Source organism: Cherax quadricarinatus, chromosome 68 (genome assembly GCF_038502225.1).
Source record: "Cherax quadricarinatus isolate ZL_2023a chromosome 68, ASM3850222v1, whole genome shotgun sequence".
Lineage (NCBI taxonomy): Eukaryota > Metazoa > Arthropoda > Malacostraca > Decapoda > Parastacidae > Cherax > Cherax quadricarinatus.
Window position 1 is genome coordinate 15,147,880 of NC_091359.1, and position 21,422 is coordinate 15,169,301.

The 21,422-nt window shown below is 37.3% G+C and overlaps 1 protein-coding gene across 1 annotated transcript in view; it reads right to left on the reverse strand.

The window, feature by feature from the left end:
* Positions 1-533: 533 nt before the first annotated feature.
* The window catches only part of LOC128697683 (enhancer of mRNA-decapping protein 4), a 154,604-nt gene continuing 133,715 nt past the window's right edge, over positions 534-21,422 (reverse strand). Inside the window, exons 19-25 of the mRNA XM_070099709.1 lie at positions 17,019-17,143; positions 15,016-15,134; positions 12,623-12,788; positions 10,204-10,363; positions 7,001-7,205; positions 4,630-4,793; positions 534-1,725 (exon numbers count right to left, since the gene is read on the reverse strand). Of these exons, the coding sequence (XP_069955810.1) occupies positions 1,551-1,725; positions 4,630-4,793; positions 7,001-7,205; positions 10,204-10,363; positions 12,623-12,788; positions 15,016-15,134; positions 17,019-17,143 (1,114 nt within the window). The 3' untranslated portion in view covers positions 534-1,550. The remainder of the gene's footprint in view (positions 1,726-4,629; positions 4,794-7,000; positions 7,206-10,203; positions 10,364-12,622; positions 12,789-15,015; positions 15,135-17,018; positions 17,144-21,422) is intronic.

The window sequence follows — 21,422 nt, forward strand, 5'->3', positions numbered from 1 at the left end:
TGGACTCAAACATGTCAAATGTTTCCTCCAAAGTGTGGGTTATTTGTGAATGAGAGTCTGCATGTGTACTCACAATGCAGAGTGGGTACATTAGGTATGAGCCTGAACCTCATAAATCAATTAAAAGCATATCTAATTAAAATAAAAATACTATTAATCAAAAAGAAACTTTTGTGACTGCAAAAACTGACAAATAAATGTTGCATATCAATAAAATAGACAATTTTTAAGTACATGTAATACACATGGAGAAGGGCACTGGATCATACTTCTAAATTACATCAACCCAAAGAAATTGGATTAAAATGAAGATCAATATTAAATGCTGCCTAAATATTTCTTTAAAAACATACTGTATTTCATACTCACCACTGACAACTAGAAAATTATTTAAATTTTTTATTCAAGATTTTTTTGAAATATCTAAAAATCCAAATAACTTACCACAATTTAACAAAACTTAGACAAATTTTTCAAAAAGGCCGCTCCTTAAAAAAAAAAGGGGTGGGGTGGGGGGGGGGGAGGGCTAATAATTGTTATACAGTAAACATAACAGCAAATATGTTACAATGGATAAATAGCAGCACCTTTAATCCAACAGCATTTATTAAGTTGGATTTTTATTAGCTTCCCCTAACATATATTATACTCAACAAGCTCAGATATAAACTTTATTAGATAAAAAAAAAAGCAGCATGTCATGTAGAAGCAACCTTTTAAGTAGATATTTACTCTTAAGTGCTGGAAGCACAATTCAATAAACAAAATATGTACTGTACAATACTAGTAAAATCTGTACTACCATATGGGATTTTTATGCATTTTAAAAGGTCTGTCACAGTATAATATGCATACTTTAAAAACAAGACGACTTGTTAATACTGTACTCACAATGAAGTATGAGTAAGAAAATATTACCTAAATAAATCAGATTGTTCTTTTATCTGATTTAAGAATCCCTGCATCCTTCCAAAGACCGTACATAAAGGTGCATTAACAAAACAAAATCTCCATTTGATGAATCTTAACAAGGGATGGACTTCCTTTTTTGCATGCTAATTATAATTTTAACAAGCGTAAAGGAATAAACACTTAGCAAATAATATGGTAATACAGGTAATACTAATGATTAAGAAAGTAAGTTTGCCTTCTTCAAGTATTTAGTATGTGATTTAATACATTATCAAATGCCACAGCATTAATAATAAATCTATCACACACACTACAATGATTATCCCTTTAGGCAACAATGAAGGTGGGAAGACCAACAAAATTCGTCAATGACAGGACAGGGCTAGTCTAAATCTACATTCAAGTAAAAAATAGACTATTTCAGACCACTTACGCAATAAAGGTATTAACTATAAATATCCCATAAAGTATGAGCGAAATACATGATAATCATCTGATATACACTGGGTAAGAGAAGTTTAAATATTTAAACAGTATAAAGCAACTTATTTACACCTGAAAGACAGGATACGTGACTTACACCTCAGTTGTTTAGTGTGGACAAGTGTTTGCAACTTACATTCTGATACTGTACCATTTTACAAGGCAACAAGATGGTTGACAGCCATAAGAATCATCTTGACCTTCTTATGGTTTGGATTTGCAGATAGGTACGTATGTAGATTGCGCTGAAAGCCTTGGAGGACTGGTCGCATATGTTCACGAGTTACAGGATGAGTTGCATCCAGGTTCATAACGGCTTCCTCCAAATACCTGAAAAATATACAGTAAATAAAAAAATTTTATGTACGGTACAGTACAGCAAAATATAAAGGATATGTGGGGATGTTGTAGTTGGGGGGTCATATGGACTGTGATGTTAGCATACTTCTGGCGGTCTCCTGCCAAGAGAGGGTAACACAAAAAGAGGGAACACTCATTCTTTAGCATCATCAGTGCCAAAATGTGAGGATATTGGAGACAATGTTTATATGTAAATTGAGGAGGACTAAGATTTATATATCCTTTGCTTCCTTCCAGTTGAGTAATCAGTTACAATGAGAGGAAACTATATATAATGTGAATACAGTAGTGTGTGTATACTGTGCATCTATTTAGTTGTTAAACTGTTATTCTGTGAAAATAAATGACTTCCACATTTTGGGTTGACAGGCTCAGCACCTGTGCATGAGGGAACTCCCACTGGTGTTTATATACCCTCTGCTTATCTTCTTTTGCATAATAAAGATTAAAAAAAATAAAGGAACCTGGATGTAATGTGTATATAGTACCTACTTCATGTACATTTGTGCATCAGTTTAGTTAGTACACTTGTATTTGTTATAAACAAACAAGGATATGTGTGAGAGGTGGATAGTGGTGGTGGTGAATGTTGTTAAGGATGACTAAGGCTTCAAGGATGACTAAGCCTCTAACCAACCTCTGGTATTTGCTGTTATTTTTATAACTGAAATGAAAGGGAAATAATTTTATTTTTGTATTGTAATAAATTTATTCATGTGTACTAAATAGTTTATATTTACAAAAGCATTCTGGTAGTTAATTTCACAGCAGTGAGATGGACAGTACAACCCTTGGGCCATCACAATTTAACCCCAACAATAACATGTGCTGAGAGCCAGAGAAGCTTTTCTTGTGATTTTATAATTTTTTCATATTTCCTGGATAGCTTGCATTCATATTATAGTGGGTATTATTCTGAGCATATTTATTTAGTATCTCCATGGGGAAGTGGAACAGAATTCTTCCTCTGTAAGCTATGCGTGTTGTAAGAGGCGACTAAAATGCCAGAAGCAAGGGGCTAGTAACCCCTTCTCCTGTATAAATTACTAAATTTAAAAAGAGAAACTTTCGTTTTTCTTTTTGGGCCACCCTGCCTCAGTGGGATACGGCCGGTTTGTTTATTGAAAGAAGAATTTATTTAGTAAAAATATTGTCTGGTTGCTGGTAAAATATGGTATTTTTACTGATGTTTGCAGCTGATAGTTATGGAAGGTAATAGCTATGGAACTGCCTGTTATATTGCATAGATATTGTACAGGGTCACATCAACCCTCCCCACACATTTCCATATCAACAAGGAATGACAACTATAGTGAATAGAAAACTTGAATATTTTTGAGTTTTAACAAATTGCAAAGCTTAAAAAAAATCTGGTTGGCTTTTTTGGGAGTCTAATGAACATAATCCTACATTGCCCATATACTCCTAAAGTCATTTTAGGCAATTTTTTTTTATAACAACATGCAGTGTTCAGGAATACAACTACCGTCTAAATAGTTGGCCAACTGTACATAAAATTAGCTATTAACTATTTTCACATTGTAGACACAGCAATAAAGCTATGCTTGTGGTATCCTGATGTCAATGATTACTGACATTTTCAGTCTTTCTCCAGGGATGTAAGCCATAGCAAGGTGTCTTCTTTTGCAGATGACACCTGAATTTGCATGACAGTGTCCTCCATTGAAGGCACTGCAAGACTAAAGGCAGACATCAACCAAATCTCTAACTGGGCCGCAGAAAACAATATGAAGTTCAATGACAAGAAATTTCAATTATGTACTCTGATATGGAAAACGTGAGGAAACTAAAACTATATCGGAGTATAAAACAAATTCCAACCACACAATAGAACAAAAACTAATGTAAAAGACCTGGGAGTGATAATGTCAGAGGGTCTCGCCTTCAAAGACCACAACATTGTAGCAATCGCATCTGCTAGAAAAATGACAGGATGGATAATGAAAACCTTCAAAACTAGGGATGCCAAGCCCATGATGACACTATTCAGGTCACTTGTTCTATCTAGGCTGGAATATTGCTGCACACTAACAGCACCTTTCAAGGCAGGTGAAATTGCTGATCTAGAAAATGTACAGAGAACCTTCACAGCACACATAATCGCGATAAAACACCTCAATTAATGGGAACGCTTAAAGGTCCTCAACCTGTACTCCCTAGAATGCCGGCAGGAGAGATACATGATTATACACACTTGGAAAATTCTAGAGGAATTAGTACCAAATTTGCACACGAAAATCACTCCCTATGAAAGCAAAAGACTCGGCAGACGATGCAACATCCCCCTAATGAAAAGCAGGGGTGCCACTAGGACGATAAGAGACAACACAATAAGTGTGAGAGGCCCTAGACTGCTCAACTGCCTCCCAGCATACATAAAGGGGATTACCAATAGATCCCTGGCTGTCTTCAAGAAGGCACTGGACAGGCACCTATAGCCAGTACCTAACCAGCCAGGCTGTGGTTCGTACGTTGGGTTAAGTGCGGCCAACAGTAACAGTGTGGTTGATCAGGCCCTGATCCACCATGAGGCATGGTCACAGACCAAGGTACAGGGGCACTGACCTCTGAAACCCTCTCCAGGTATACTCCAGGTATAACCAAAACTTTTAAGCTAGACACGATAAAAATTCTCAAGCAGGTTCCAAGTGACCAGCGACAACAAAATTGTATAATTATCTTTTTATTTTATCTATCGTAATTATCTTGGTTTTTTTTTTACCTATTTAACTACAGAAGCAGAGCTAAGTTCTTCCAATATCAGCACAATATTAACAAGTGTATCACTATAAAGCATTATATACAATATGTGCATACAAATTTCCAGGTGAAATAAGTGAAAGAAAGACTTACTTGATCTTCAGATCTGTGAAAGTTGACAGGTCATGAGAAAGCTGGTTGACAAGAGAGAGAAGAACATCTTGACTAAGGGGACATGGAGTCATGTTGAAGACTTGCTGTGGGTTGACACGCTCACAAACAAACACTACAAGGCTCAGATCAGATGCAGACAGTGCCTGTAAGAAAAATACCAATACAGTGGAACCTTGGCTTACAAGTTTAATCTATTCTGTGACCTTGCTCGTATCCCGATCTGCTCATGTGCTGTTAATCTTCCTTATGTAAATTAGCTGAAATGCCATTCCTCCGTTCCAGCAGAATTCATGCTCTCAGGAGGCAGGAATATGACGCTAATATCAACTCTAAGGCTTATTTATCTATCACAATTCATCTAATATGACATAATCAACAATATAAATAGCATAGAAACCTGATATATACTCTAGAATGAATAAAATATGTCATTATGTGACAATTGGTGGCGGCCATTCCCTACCTCAAGTGGCCACCTAGTTGTGGGTCAGCGGGGTAAACCTCCCGCCATCCCCCACCACCACCATCCCAGCTTGCGTGTTCAGTTCCACTTTTCTCCTACAAGTTAGCTGTGTTTGTGAATTGTGTTTTGATCTTTTAATTACTATATCTTTTATCTGCCAAGCAATCATGACACTCAGTAGGCATACCAGTGTTTCTGAATGACTTCTCACTTGACTTACTGACTGAATGATTTGACTGACTTACTAAATGACTTAAAGTTAGACTTTTTCACTGAAGAGGACCCTGAAACAGTGTCTAGAGCAGGAGATGCCTTATCATCAGTTGTATAATGTACTGCAGGGTAAAACAGAACAGAACTGATTACAGAATTTATGCACACTCGAGTACAACCATCGACTTCAGTACCAAAACCTCTACCATCCACCTCAGCCCAGTAGGGCCACAGCATAACTCTGCAATCATCGACAAACACCAACACCCACAATTTAAGGTAAGAAATACTATTATTTCTGCTGCAGTTATAGTCTTAAGCAGTAAAAACAACATAATACATCATGACAATGAACTACAATTATATATTCACTTTTACTTTTGTAAGATCTGAAGGTCTAAAAAAAAAGTTGTTTCAGGGGTAAGCTCACAGCCTGAATTTTTGCTTGTATCCAGAAACAAAATATCGACCGAGCGACTGCTTGTATCCTGAAAAACTCGTATGGTGGAGCACTTGTACGATGGTAAGATAAATTAACCCCAAAAATGATGTTTGTAGAAGCTCCAAAGATACAATAATTTCTAATACCTATAACTTGGTAAGATGCTCCATGGGGAAGTGGAAAAGAATTATTCCTCTGTAAGCCATAAGTGTCATAAGAGGCGACTATATTGCCAGGAGTAAGGGGCTAGTAATCGCTTCTCCTGTATAAATTACTAAATTTAAAAAGAAAAAACAAGACTTTTCTTTTTTTGTCACCTGCCTCAGTGGGATACGACCATTTCATTGAGGGGGAAAGGGATTGCTAAGACAGTAGCCAAAAAAAGTATCAAATTGATTTACAATGCACTCCAACTAATTAGTTATTAAGTTCTTGCAAGAAAAGTTGCTGTTATTTTTATTACTGAACTGCCACCATTACCATTCTTACCACTATGCTAATATCAATATCAATTTGCTACTATTATGATATATAGTTTATCATCATAATGTATAGCCTTAGCCAAAGTTCCTGCTTAAACTTTAAGCAAAACCCTCGGGTAGGGTACTCCACTAACAAAAGCAATAATAATAACATTAATGCAGTACCTACCACTCGTTGTAGAATGACTTTCTGAATACTGTAAATATATTCAAATGTAGGTGAAGGATTTAAGCTCAAATTTAGTGTTTTTGATAGGTTGACATTTTAAATTGTATATCATACACTGAAGAACTTAACATAAAGAGAGGAGCACTGCAGTAGGCCTACCAGCCCAAGGCACGTCCTTCTTAAATCTAACCATTTCTCACTCATATATACGTACAACCTACTTTTAAAGCTGTCCATAAAGTTAGCCTTGACAATTTGGCAGACTGTTCCACTCATCAATAACTCTATTCATAAGGCAGTACTTTCCTTTATCCTCTCTAAATCTGAATTTATGAAAGCTTAATCAATTGTTTTAAGTTTGTTCTTGGCTTGATATTCTCAACACTCATTTATATCTCCTTTATTTATACATAACTTCAACTTGTATAATTCAATCAATTTTACACCCATTTCATATCCTTCAAGAGTGTAAGTTCAGGGCTCTCAATGCCACCTGACATTCTTGGGCAATAAATACCAGTGCAGCTAAACAAAAATTAAAAATATAATAAGGCAAATAAAAATAAAACATTAATATGTACCTGCTTGAATGCAGTGTTGAACTGTCCTTGTGAAATGAGTCCTTGAACTTGTTGTTGTGCCACCTTGGGGTTATGTGCATGTGGTGTTAAGGCAGGTGTGTGAGCACGACTTCGGGCATCAACTATAGCTTGGTGCTCTTGTAATGCACGAGTTACCTCTTCCCGTACCAACACACGTATTCTTTCACTGAGAGATTCTGATAATCTGCAATGTGTAAATATTTATATTACATGAATTTCTCCTCTTCTCATTAAGGAATCTGTATGTACAGTATATAATGTAAAACCCTTATTTAACAGCCTATTTAATAACCAAATGTTATTTGAAAATTAATTCTTATAATTATGGGGAAATGTTAAACCTATAAGCCATACAGCACCAGGAAATGGGAGATAACCAGGTCAGACTGAAGGAAAGGGAGGGTAGCTCCTATTCTTTGGACAAGAACCTTTCACCAGCATTAAGGTGCCCATTACCATCACTCAGTCAACAGCTGTTTTGCTAGAAATGCACAGACATCATATATAATTCAAATGACCTAAAAAGTAACATACTCAATCCCTCCTGTTGAGTGCAAGCACTGTACTTACCTTCAATACTGGAGGCCAGCTAACCAGTTTAATGTATCTTCTATAAGTGTTGCCTTGCTCATACTCTAACAGCATGCCAAATCCCTAAAACCAATCATCTCCACTAACTCCAGTTTAACATGCTTACGTGCCTGCCAGATACCGAAGCCCCTACCACTTTAAGCCTCCTTCCACCTTACCTCCAGTTCTTCCTGGGACAATCCTTACCCCTCCTTCCTTCCACCTTCATTTTATAAACCCTCTTAAGTCATTATTCTACTACATTATATCTAAATGCCCAAACCACCAAAACAACCCATGCTCTGTTCTGCTCTCTGAAAAATACTCTTCATAACCCCTAGGATTAAAATGCTGTATTTGGTTTCACTATTGATTCTGCCAATTAATTTTAAATTCTAAATTAATTTAGGGGCCCCTACCTTAAGGCGTAAGATGGGAAAAAATGACACGTGATAGTCTATAATTAGAAAACTTTCACAAGCAAAAGCAAAAGGCATAACAGTTGTAGCCTGCAACTTGTAACTATGTACTTTTTAAAATTATAATTGTTTTTACATTACCCTTTTGCTCTGCATAAAGTGATTTGAAACAAAACAATGACATCTCATAAATAACTGCCTTTTCAGTTTCCTATTACAGGCAGGCCCCGCTTTACAGTGTTGTGCTCATACACCAGTTTTCAATTATACCCATTCTTCACTTATTCCAACTTCCTACAATAAATATATTCACCACTCGCTATAAGCTAAGGACAAAAATATTTTAAGGTAAGCCACGTGCACTATTTATAAATTTTTTAGGCCTAACTATATTGCTCACTTAATATATGATAACATAAATATGTTATCAGGCTTTTATAGGCAATTGAAAGTGAAAAAAGGTTATGATTCACCTTAAAGTGATTTTCACTTGACAGCAGTAGCCTGGAACCTAACCTGCTGTATAATGGGGCTCTCCCATAGATGGACCCTGTATATGTAGTTAACCCTTTCAGTGTTTCCGACGTACTCGTATGGCTTATACACCAGGGTTATTGACGTACTAGTACGCCTAAATTCTAACGCCTTCAAATTTAGCGAGACAAAGCTGGTAGGCCTACATATGAAAGAATGGGTCTTTATGGTCAGTGTGCACAGTATAAAAAAAATCCTGCAGCACACAGTGCGTAATGAGAAAAAAAAAACTTTGACCATGTTTCTGGTTTAAAACAGCGACTTTGCACTGTATTTTCATATGGTATTTATGGTAGTATTTTAGTTTTCCTGGTCTCATTTAATAAAATGGATGACATATTACAGAAATTGAGATGATTTTGATTGGTTTCACAATGAAAAGTACCTTGAAATTGAGCTCAAAGTAGCAGAAATGTTCGATTTTTGCCAAAGTTCAAAAGTAAACAAATCATTCCAAGTGTCCAATACACATCAACTGGCGAGTCTAATATTCTTTCACAAGTGTGCTGAAACTATTTATACCATTTCTACACTAATGCAGTAGTCTGCATAACAGTAAATCTTCTATTTTTTGTGAGAATAAAAATTCAAAGTGGAAAGCAAAAGAAATGTAAGAGGGGCCTGGGGATGTGACTAATGAACAGGGGAAATGTTATTTTAGTGCCAGGAATGTCTGTCTTGTCTATTCTAGACCCTATTTGGAAATTGGCATCTTTTGAAATTTGCGTGAAATTGGCAAAATTGCTAATTTCTGACCACTTTATTGGATAGTTGAGATCGGTAAATAGGTGGTTTCTTGTACTCATTCGATAGAAAAAAATGGAGTTCTAGAGAAATAGTTATGATTTTTGTTGACTAGTACACTGGAATTGGCCGTAAATAGGGCTCCAAGTGGGCGAAATCGCCGATGCGTAAACACCGTCGAGACCACTAACTTTGCGAGAGCATAATTCTGTAAGTTTTCCATCAAATTTCAAACTTTTGGTGTCATTATGATCGGGAAAAGATTCTCTATCTTTTCATAAGAAAAAATAATTTTTTTCCAAAAAATTTTCGACCCTGAGAACGAGTTTAGGAGAGGGCCTCTCGACCCTGAAAGAGTTAAAACTTTTCCAAACATTGCAGGAATATTTTGCTCAACAAATGAAACATAACTAACATATGGACAGAAGATTCTCTCACAAATTTAAGCAAAATGGGAAGATGGATGCACCCCAGTATTTATATATGCCTAGCAATCATCTCAATAATCTTCAAGGTTTCCCATGCAGTCTCATGCCTATGCAGTTTCACCTTTGTGCATCACCGATGTTTTTCTTTTTACAAACCAAATAATCAGTCACATGCTTGTTGTGTTTTAGCACCAACTCTTAGTCTACAAAAAATTCTTATGAATGGGATTCACCATTTACACAGGGCACAATAAACAAACATACATAAATTACTCAGTAACACTGAAGACTTGCATTAATGAAAGTTAAGGGAAAACCCATCACAGTAGTATTGACTAGCAATTAGCAGTTGAAGGATCATGCCTAACAACATGCAATGACTGACACATACACACACAGGTTTAGTGTTTCAAATAAATGCTATACATAATTTTATCTCCACATAATCAAAGATTTTGCACAAGCACTCATTGCCAAGTCAACTAACACATTCTGCTGAGCAGCCATTTTGGTGACATTTTCCTGTAGGGACTTTGATTGTGTGCTGAGGGATGAGCAGGCAGAGTTTAAGGATTGAGTAGCCTTGCTAAGCATTTCCTGCACTGATGTCCGTCCACTTTGTACCTCACTCTCCACATTCTGAAGATCTGTAAATTAATGAATTAAATAATGATGAATATACTTTTGTCTATCAAGATATTAAATGCTAATTTTTAAACATATCAAGAATTTCTCACCAAGCCTAAGGAAATCATAACGTTATCTCTATACATCACAAGGAAACCTTTTTATTATACCCAGAGAGCTGTTGAGCTAATGATGTGCTACACAAGTCGCAGTCTCAATGATGAGGTTAAGTTGGAAGAAAGGAGCACACTAATTATATCTTAAACTGTCATTTTCACTTCTCACAACAACCATGGTGTCCATCACACAGAGAGCTTAAGCTGGGTGTGCAGTCTCATTGATGGAAACAAGGTTAATGACAAAGGATATGCAAAAACCCATTAGAAGACTCGAGATGGATACTGATCCTCTATGTTTGTGACCCTAATGAATGCCAATTCATTTCATTAGGTAAGGCATATGCCTCCATTTTATCCCAATTCCCTCACCAAAGAAGTGCAGTGGCCACTAAGGAATACGCTTGCAGGGCAGACTCAATTTCTAGCCAAGGTAAAATAAAAAACATATTGAAAGCCAAGATATTGCTCCCTGTGCAGACTACGACAACTGACATGAGCCTCAAAGACTTTCCAAGGGTCCTTTTCCCACCCATACCACACCCACCCAAACTATGGCCTGATTTTTTAGCAAGTAGCCTAATGTAAGCACCATAGCCAGCTGTTCTGAAACTGACTTTAATAAAAAAAAAAAGCCCATATACCCCATGGTATCAGTGAAGGGCACAATCCTCTGATAGACTGTATCTTGTAGGTTGTCTGAGACTATCATATGCCTTTTTTTTTTTTTTTTTTTTTTAAAAAATTTGTGTTTTCCCACTGCCAGTTGGGGGGGACTGGGGGAGAGTGACCTTAAAAAAAAAATGAAAGTTTCTTTTTAAACTTAGTAATGTATACAGGAAAAGGAGTTACTAGCCCCTTGCTCCCAGCATTTTAGTCACCTCCTACAACACACATGACTTATGGAGGAAGAATCCTGTTCCACATTCCCATGGAGATAAGAGGAAACAAACAAGAACAAATAAGGAAATAGAAGAAAATTCAGAGGGGTGTTGTATGTGTATATATACTTGTATATGCATGTGTAGTGTGACCCAAGTGTAAATAGAAGTAGCAAGATGTAACTGAAATCTTGCATGTTTATGAAAAAGAAAAAAAAAGATACAAGCAATCCTACTATCATTTAAAACAATTACAGGTTTCCGTTTTACACTCACTTGGCAGGACGGTAGTGTACCTGCCCGAGTAGGTGCTGTCTACCAACCTACTACCTAGGATATGCCTTATTATCTATCCTTAATACAGTATATCCCAAAGAAATCAAGAAGAATCACTCCTGAAACAATCTATGTATCCTGATATATTGGTAATGTGGTATCAACCTGACATTCTTATAGTACATTAAAAACTGTATAATCATCATCTGTGTGCTCATCCTTTTATATTATTCACTAAACAAACATCCTGTGTGACCTTCAACATGATGTACAGAATTTCTCTCTTATATTTCTCATAATAAATTTTTTAATAATTTAACTGTCTTGACCTTATTATATAAGAACCCAATTTTCATATTTACAGCAGACTTGTTAATGTTAATTGTACAACACTCTTAAAAACTAAGTAGGGTTTCCAGTCGAGACCAGACATGTTCTTACCCTGCTAAAACTAAAAACGAATGCTCACATAAAAAAAAGATGGTAATTATTTTTTCCTTTTATACAGATCTACCTTACCTATAGTTTTTACCTTTTAGTATAAAATTTAATGTCTCCTACACTGCTGTGAAATTTTTCAAAAATATACTTACCACATGTGTGTGACCTGTTTCGAGGGTTCTCTCTCAGCCGGCCTGATCAAACAGGCTGTCACTATCAGTAGTGTGCTGGCTCACATTACATATAATTTTTTCATACTGGCCTACATACCCTATTCTTTCAGCATGTAACAGGAACCCTGTTTTATTTGGTTTTAATATTGCTGCATTACACTCACGGGATAGCACTAAACCCATAAGGGCCATGCAGTGCCTGGGGACTGGGAGGGGTGGGGATAATCATGTTTGGATCTGAGGAAGGAGAGTAGCTCAAATTCTTTGAATCAAGATCACTTTACCAGCCTCAAAGCACCCTCCCTGGAAGGGCCAGAGTAAACAGCAAACAAATGATTGTATTTCTTAGTTTATGCAATGTTGTAAAAACTGTAGTATTGTAGTGTACTCACATTCTTTAGTGCCCCGGCTAAAGTTTTCATTAACTTGAGCAAAGATCTGTTGAGTAAGTGCATTGAGTCCAGGCAAAAGTAACTTATTGTATGCTTCACGGCATGAGTTCTGCACTGTTGTCCCCAACACTGAGCCAACAGACCCTCCAAGACTGTCCACAAATGACTGAAATCAAAGATATACAAATTATGAATGTATACCATACATATAAATTTTAGCTTTACATCACCCAAAATAATACAGATGATTATATGTATTTGCTTATCTACCTACTGTACCCTGAATGCACAATGATTAGTATAGCATCCCTTTATCAGGCACTGTTTTGAACATTTTTACCAATACTCCTATCAAAACATGTTTGATTTAAAAATTAAGTGTCATTAACCCTGTTTTCATCCAAATCCAGGTTATCTTTCACAGCTTCCATGTACAAAGCTACCCCTAGACAAACCCAAACCTTAGAATATTATAGGTACCCTGAGTTTAAAACGGCCCAGATCAAAATTTCCTTCCCTGAACTCTCTTGTACACAAATCTCTTAAATCAGCTTTTAAAGTTTCACACTACATTTTATTCAAGAATTTAACTTAAAGATACTGTACTACACGATTAACTCTACTACTGTCTTATATGCCAATAAATATAATGCTAGACTTCAGCACAGACTAATAAGGTACTAATACTGCATAAACTATTATGGTATTAAATCTGATACTCCTGATAATAAGACTAACCAATTTGTAAATGGTAAACTTGGTAAATTTCTGTTTGATGTGCCCATACACATACCATAATGATGTATTTCCAAGGATGTTAGGAAGTCTTTCCATTGGCACCATTATCTTCTCATTTAAACAATACCCAGCAAAATATTTATAGCTGGCAACATGTGCAGAATAGCCAACAGACAAACCTGTGCAGCAAAATGGTACGTAAACCACTACATCAGAATGACTACCAAACTGCCAACAAATTGGGAACAAAAATAATTGACAGGCAGAGTCTTTATTGGATATTTTGCTTATCTTAACTTCACATATTTATAGAGAAACACACAACACAGACTTATATGTACCGTATCCAGTCACAACAGATAAGGATGGGCACTGAAAGAAGTGGTGCTGACAGGTGAGGCAGTACTAGACATTAAGAGACTAAGCATCTATGTTTTAAGAGAGTGATATGTTGTGTGATGCTTAAATCATCCCCATTCTACTTAATGATATTTTGTATCTATACAACAACTACAGTACTTCTAGGTTCCTAACAACTAGATATCTAAAAGGAGGATAGCATAAAGAACCTGAGTATAAAAGCAGCTGTTAAATACATAACAGAGTGGAATCAGGGTACTTTCAACATTACACCATTTTTCTTACACACCTTAAACAACCAGTAGAGAAGGCACACAGATGATGATTTCTCTCCAATCTACATTAACTTGCGAGAAACTCATAATTTTTTCATTAGAAGTATAAAAAAAAAAAAAATTGTGGATATACTGGTAGATTATACTTTCCAAAACCAAATTTCATGATGAAGACTTAATTTCCAAACACTAGATGCAGAAAAGCCACATGATGGAATACAATGACTTGTGTTGTTGCTGTTGTTAAATGTGATTTTCTTGCAGAGGATTTTCTTAATTTTTTTTATAAAATTCCTTTGATCTTATTACAGTACATATATCAGAAATACAGCCTGTTCCAAAGAGAAAACTCATGAAGAAATCCATATTGCATTGTAATTAATGTTATTTATTTCAGTGACTTCTACTGCTAGAATAGTGTTCACACTTCAAGAAAGAATATGAATTTTTGCAAGTTACATTAAGAAGAGAGAAATTATCAACCCATGAAGGAGGAATCTGAATAGAAATACGATGAAAACACTACTCCGAACAAGTCAAGCACACAATTCCTGCACAATAAATTTAAGACAATGGAGTATTGTGAATTCATTCAAAAGCAGAAGACAAAGTGTATACTAGAAAACAATGATGACTCAGGAGGACGAATTTTGACACTACAAAACTTGGGAAATAACTGGACCTGGCTGGACATGCATGACCTGTCTGGTGATTACGTATCACAGCAGATGAATGACCAGCGAGTGGAAGGAAATAAGGGTGAATTAAGGTACAATCAAGCACTTAAGACTATACTGGAGCCAAGAAAAAAAAGTAGGTACAGTATTAGACAAGAAAATATATGATACAACTCTAACTCGACCCCATTCCCAAGGTCCCAGTACACAAATAGCTAGATATCTTTCCCCCTTGATTACTGCAAAGATGACAAATGCCAGAACAATATATCTATGACCTCCAACTTTTTTGAACTCTGGATCCATTATTAACATCATAATTTGTGAATATTTCAGTACTCACTCTTGAATGAATAACTTTGGAGATGGCATCTATGACTTGGTTTTCCGTGGTCTTAAGAAGTCCATGTACCTCTTGTGAAACATGTGACTGCAGGGGATGCTCTATGCTCTTCACAACTCCTGTTTCAATATGATCCATGCTCAGCCAATATTACAACGACTTATTTTATACTAGCTTACTCTAAAACATTTACATGAAAGAAGTATGCCCTGGTACAAAAACCTACAATTATTTTTTAGATTTTTGTATTCTCAATTCACTCCGAAGCTTTATAAGCACGTACAGTATAACATTCATCCATTCAAAAACCAAAAATTTTACATATATATATATATAGCATGGCCATATTACAGAGTGGGTGGGGATGAACCCTTCAGCCTATAGTTGGCCTACCAGTTTGATCTTGACATCAAGGTCTATATTAAATCTCAAGGAATATCATCTGTCTTCTCTATGATAGCAGTTAGGAAAGGAAGGACAGGCCCAATTAGTTGGATCATGAGCCACATAAAGGCATCAAGGCACTGTAATGAAGTTCATTCAGGTTAACGTTATTAACAATATAATCAAAACTATCCTCTTCAGCATGCTAATAAAAAAATTTCCAAAATTAATTTCCCCTCTTTTTGGCATGTACAGTAAACCATTGTTGAACATGGTAGTTACGTTCCTGAAAACGCCGTTTTAGTTAAAACCATTTTAGACAAACTGAAGAGCTTATGGGAAAAATAGGGTTACATTACTGGAAGCCCCCAAAAAGCCAAACAGCTTTTTGTTTAGACCAACAGATCTTATAAAAAATAAAAGTGAATATGTAATTATAATTCATTGTTGTGATGTATCATGTTGTTTTTACTGCTTAAGATTAAAAATGCAACAGAAATAATATTATTTCTTATCTTAAATTATGGGTGCTGGTGTTTGTGGATGATTGTGGAGAGTTTTAAGCTGTGGCCCTACTGGGCTGAGGTGGATGGTAGAGGTTCTGGTACTTAAGTCGATGGTTGTACCGGAGTGTGCATAAATTCTGTAATGGATTTCTGTTCTAATTCACCCCACAGTACATTATACAACTGATAGTCTAACTTTAAGTCAGTAAGTAAATCAGTCAATTCAGTAAATCAGTCAGTAATACAGTCAGTCAACTAAGTCAGTAAATCAGTCAGTAAGTCATCACACAAACTCGTATTTACCTCATTCTTTTTATGTACACAAAGTGACGCTTCATTACGGCTTGTCTAATATCTTGTCTAATATCTCTATTTTCTTCATTAATTCTAAGACTTAAACGCTTATACCTTTTCTTGCCACTTTCAGCAACACTTGTATGCCTACTGGGTGCCATGATTGCTTGGCAGATTTAAGATATGGCAATAAAAAGACCTAAACTCCTAGCAGAGGATGGTACGTACTACACGCATGTGAACCGAAGACTGGGATAAGGGTGGTGGGGGAGGAGGAGGGTGGCGGTAGGTCTCCCCCGTTGACTCAATGGTCTAACCCACAGCCAAGCAGAGTGTATCCTGTAGGCAATGCTCAAAATTTTTCCCCTCCTGCAAACTGAACTGTGTTAAATTAATTTTACAGTGTTATACAAAAATATGCTGCAATTCTTCAATAGTGCTATAATTAAAACGTGACAAACAAAACCATGTTAAACGACGGTCTACTGTAGTTCAAAACAAATTAACCAGCATAGCAGTGAGTACAGGCTGTGCTGCACCCTACATGTTGTTGATCACTCATCTTAACCCAGGTATAAGCATCATAGGTGAATTTCTGCTTTAGCTTGTTCTATCACTGTCTTGCACTCCTTTTCTTTCATCCTGTCTCCATATTTCCCTCACTGCCTGCTTGCTCTCTCTCTCTCTCTCTCCCTCACTTCTAACTTCTACCTCCTTTCTACCCAAGTAATAAAATTTAGTGAATCGATAATACTGTGCTTTATTACAATAAACATCAACAAAGTTCACTAACATTTTTACAAATATCAAGCAATTTACCTGGCAAGACTACACTTCTCAGCTCATTTCTCAGAGTAGCTTCAACCACTGGCCTGAGAGATGTGGCCACAACACGAGGCAGCTCCATTTGGACTTGCGACTGTGCTGACTTTATCTCCTCAACCCTGGCAGGTTAAACAGTAGCAAGTTTTTACCTTAAAATACTATATACAACTTCAAGTACAATGGACCCCCAGTTATTGGCCAGTTCTGTTACTGGCCAACTCGGTGATCAGCTGGTTTTTCAGCACCCGGTTATCGGCCGTTAATTCGGTGATCAGCCGTTTGCGAGTCAGTTTGGCTGTCTCTCTCAGTGGCTGAGGAAGCTTCTGCTCATACATCCAAACAATTTGCTTATTTCCCATTGTAGTTTGTGTTATTTTTGCAGTGCAACTGTGAAATAAGTAACCATCGCTCCAAAGAAAGTTCTTGTGGTAAAGAAAGTGGGAAACACCGTGGAATTTAAGGGTGAAGCGATAGAAAAATTTGAGAGTGGTATGAGGGTGGTGGAACTTGCCAGGATGTACAGCAAGAATAAATGAACAATTAAATCCATCCTGGCAAAGAAAGAACAAATCAAGGACACTAATGTTGCAAAAGGAGTAACTTTTCTAACTAAACAAAGGCCACCAATAATGGAAGAGATGGTAAAGTTATTATTATTGTGGATTAAGGAAAAATAATTAGTGGGAGACAGTGTTGTGGAGTCAATTATTTGTGAGAAGGTAAGGCAGTTGCATGAGGATGTTGCAAAGAAAATGTCTGGAACAAGTGCTGCAGTTTGTGAATTTAGGGCCAGCAAAGGATGGTTTGATAGATTTAAGAAGCATAGTGGCATACACAGTGTTGTAAGGCATGGTGAGGCTGCAAGTTCTGACAAATGTGCAGCTGAAAAATTCATGCAGGAATTACAGGGGTACATAGAGGCTGAAGGATTCAAACCCCAACAAGTGTTCAATTGTGACGAAACAGGCCTGTTTTGGAAGAAAATGCCAAACGGGACCTACATTACCCAGGAGGAAAAGGCACTGCCAGAACACAAGCCTATGAAAGACAGGCTTACTCTTTTGTTGTGGTAATGCTAGTGGGGATTTCAAAGTGAAGCCTTTACTCGTGTATCACTCAGAAATTCCCAGTGTTCAAGAAAAACGTGATGTGGAAACCTAATCATAAGGCATGGGTCACAAGGCAAATTTTCAAAGAGTGGGTTAATGATGTGTTTTGTGGGCCCAAGTATGAAAAAATACCACCTGAAAAAGAAATTGCCACTCAAAGTGTCTCCTGGTACTGGACAATGCTCCTGCACATCCTCCAGACTTGGAAGACCAAGTGTTTAGGGACTTCAATTTTATAAAAGTGAAGTTCTTGCCTCCTAACACCACTCCTCTCCTCCAGCCCATGGACCAACAGGTCATTTCTAACTTCAAAAAACTCTACACAAAAGCAGTGTTTCAAAAGTGCTTTGAAGTGACCTTGGACACTCAGTTGACCCTAAGACAGTTCTGGAGGAATCACTTCACTATCCTCCATTGCATAAGCCTTATAGGTAAGGCTTGGGAGGGAGTGACTTCCAGGACTTTGAACTCTGCTTGGAGAAAACTGTAGCCAGACTGTGTCCAAGAGAGGGATTTTGAAGAGTTTGAGGCTGACCCTGACCCTGCCGACCTTGTGGACTCTATTGTGGCACTGGAGAAGTCCCTAGGGTTGGAGGCGAGTGGCGAGGCTGTGGAAGAGTTGGTGGAGGACCACAGGGAAGAGCTAACCACTGAAGAGCTGCAGAGGTGCCTTCTTCATTTATTAAGAACATTTGTGCAAAGTGGAATGATATGCAAAGTTTTGTCAAGAAGTACCACCCTGACAAAGCTGAAACAAGCCATATCTGCAACATGTTTAGTGACAAAACCCTGTCCCACTTCAGGGAAATCTTAAAGAATGCCAGAAACAGAGCACTCTGGACAGTTATTTTGTGAGAAAGGGGTCCAGTGACTCTAAAGCTGGTCCTAGTGGCATTAAAAGACAAAGAATGGAAGTAACCCCAGAGAAGGCTTTGTTACCTAGTATTTATGAAGGGGAATTCTCCTTCCAAACACTAACTCCTCCCTCTTTCCTCCTCCCTATCTTCCAGAAGCCAGTATTAGCCTTCAATAAAAGTATGCAATATTTACATAATTTTTAAAAAAAATTATTTTTTTTTTTTTGTGAATATTTTTGTCCGGAACGGGTTAATTTTTTTTTTTTTCAACAAGTCAGCCGTCTCCCACCGAGGCAGGGTGACCCAAAAAAGAAACAAAATCCCCAAAAAGAAAATACTTTCATCATCATTCAACACTTTCACCACACTCACACATTATCACTGTTTTTGCAGAGGTGCTCAGAATACAACAGTTTAGAAGCATATACGTATAAAGATACACAACATATCCCTCCAAACTGCCAATATCCCAAACCACTCCTTTAAAGTGCAGGCATTGTACTTCCCATTTCCAGGACTCAAGTCCGACTATATGAAAATAACTGGTTTCCCTGAATCCCTTCACTAAATATTACCCTGCTCACACTCCAACAGATCGTCAGGTCCCAAGTATCATTCGTCTCCATTCACTCCTATCTAACACGCTCATGCACGCTTGCTAGAAGTCCAAGCCCCTGGCCCACAAAACATCCTTTACCCCCTCTTTCCAACCCTTTCGAGGACGACCACTACCCCTCCTTCCTTCCCCTATAGATTTATATGCTTTCCATGTCATTCTACTTTGATCCATTCTCTCTAAATTACTAAACCACCTCAACAACCCCTCTTCTGCCCTCTGACTAATGCTTTTATTAACTCCACACCTTCTCCTAACTTCCACACTCCGAATTTTCTACATAATATTTACACCACACATTGCCCTTAGACAGGACATCTCCACTGACTCCAACTGTCTCCTCGCTGCTGCATTCACAACCCAAGCTTCACATCCATATAAGAGTGCTGGTACTACTATACTTTCATACATTCCCTTCTTTGCCTCCATAGATAACATTTTTTGACTCCATATATACCTCAACGCACCACTCGCCTTTTTTCCCTCATCAATTCTATGACTAACCTCATCCTTCATAAATCCATCCGCCGACACGTCAACTCCCAAGTATCTGAAAACATTCACTTCTTCCATACTCCTCCTCCCCAATTTGACATCCAATTTTTCTTTATCTAAATCATTTGATACCCTCATCACCTTACTCTTTTCTATGTTCACTTTCAACTTTCTACCTTTACACACATTCTCAAACTCATCCACTAACCTTTGCAATTTTTCTTTAGAATCTCCCATAAGCACAGTATCATCAGCAAAAAGTAACTGTGTCAATTCCCATTTTGAATTTGATTCCCCAATTCCCCATAATTTAACCCCACTCCTCTCCTGAACACCCTAGCCTTTACTTCTTTTACAACCCCATCTATAAATATATTAAACAACCATGGTGACATTACACATCCCTGTCTAAGACCTATTTTTACCGGGAAGTATTCTCTCTCTCTTCTACACACCCTAACCTGAGCCTCACTATCCTCATAAAAACTCTAAACAGCATTTAGTAACTTACCACCTATTCCATATACTTGCAACATCTGCCACATTGCTCCTCTATCCACTCTATCATATGCCTTTTCTAAATCCATAAATGCAATAAAAACTTCCCTACCTTTATCTAAATACTGTTCACACATATGCTTCAATGTAAACACTTGATCTACACATCCCCTACCCACTCTGAAGCCTCCCTGCTCATCCGCAATCCTACATTCTGTCTTGCCTCTAATTCATTCAATTATAACCCTACCGTATACTTTTCCTGGTATACTCAGTAAACTTATTCCTCTATAATTTTTACAATCTCTTTTGTCCCCTTTCCCTTTATATAAAGGGACTATACATGCTCTCCACCAATCCCTAGGTACCTTCCCCTCTTTCATACATTTATTAAACAAAAGTACCAACCACTCCAACACTATATCCCCCCCTGCTTTTAACATTTCTGTCATGATTCCATCAGTTCCAGCTGCTTTACCCCCTTTCATTCTACGTAATGCCTCACGTACCTCCACCACACTTACATTCTGCTCTTCTTCACTCCTAAAAGATGGTATACCTCCCTGGCCAGTGCATGAAATTACCGCCTCCCTTTCTTCCTCAACATTTAAAAGTTCCTCAAAATATTCTCGCCATCTACCTAATACCTCCCTTTCCCCATCTACTAATTCCCCTACTCTGTTTTTAACTGACAAATCCATATTTTCCCTAGGCTTTCTTAACTTGTTTAACTCACTCCAAAATTTTTTCTTATTTTCATTAAAATTTCTTGACAGTGCCTCTCCCACTCTATCATCTGCTCTCCTTTTGCACTCTCTCACCA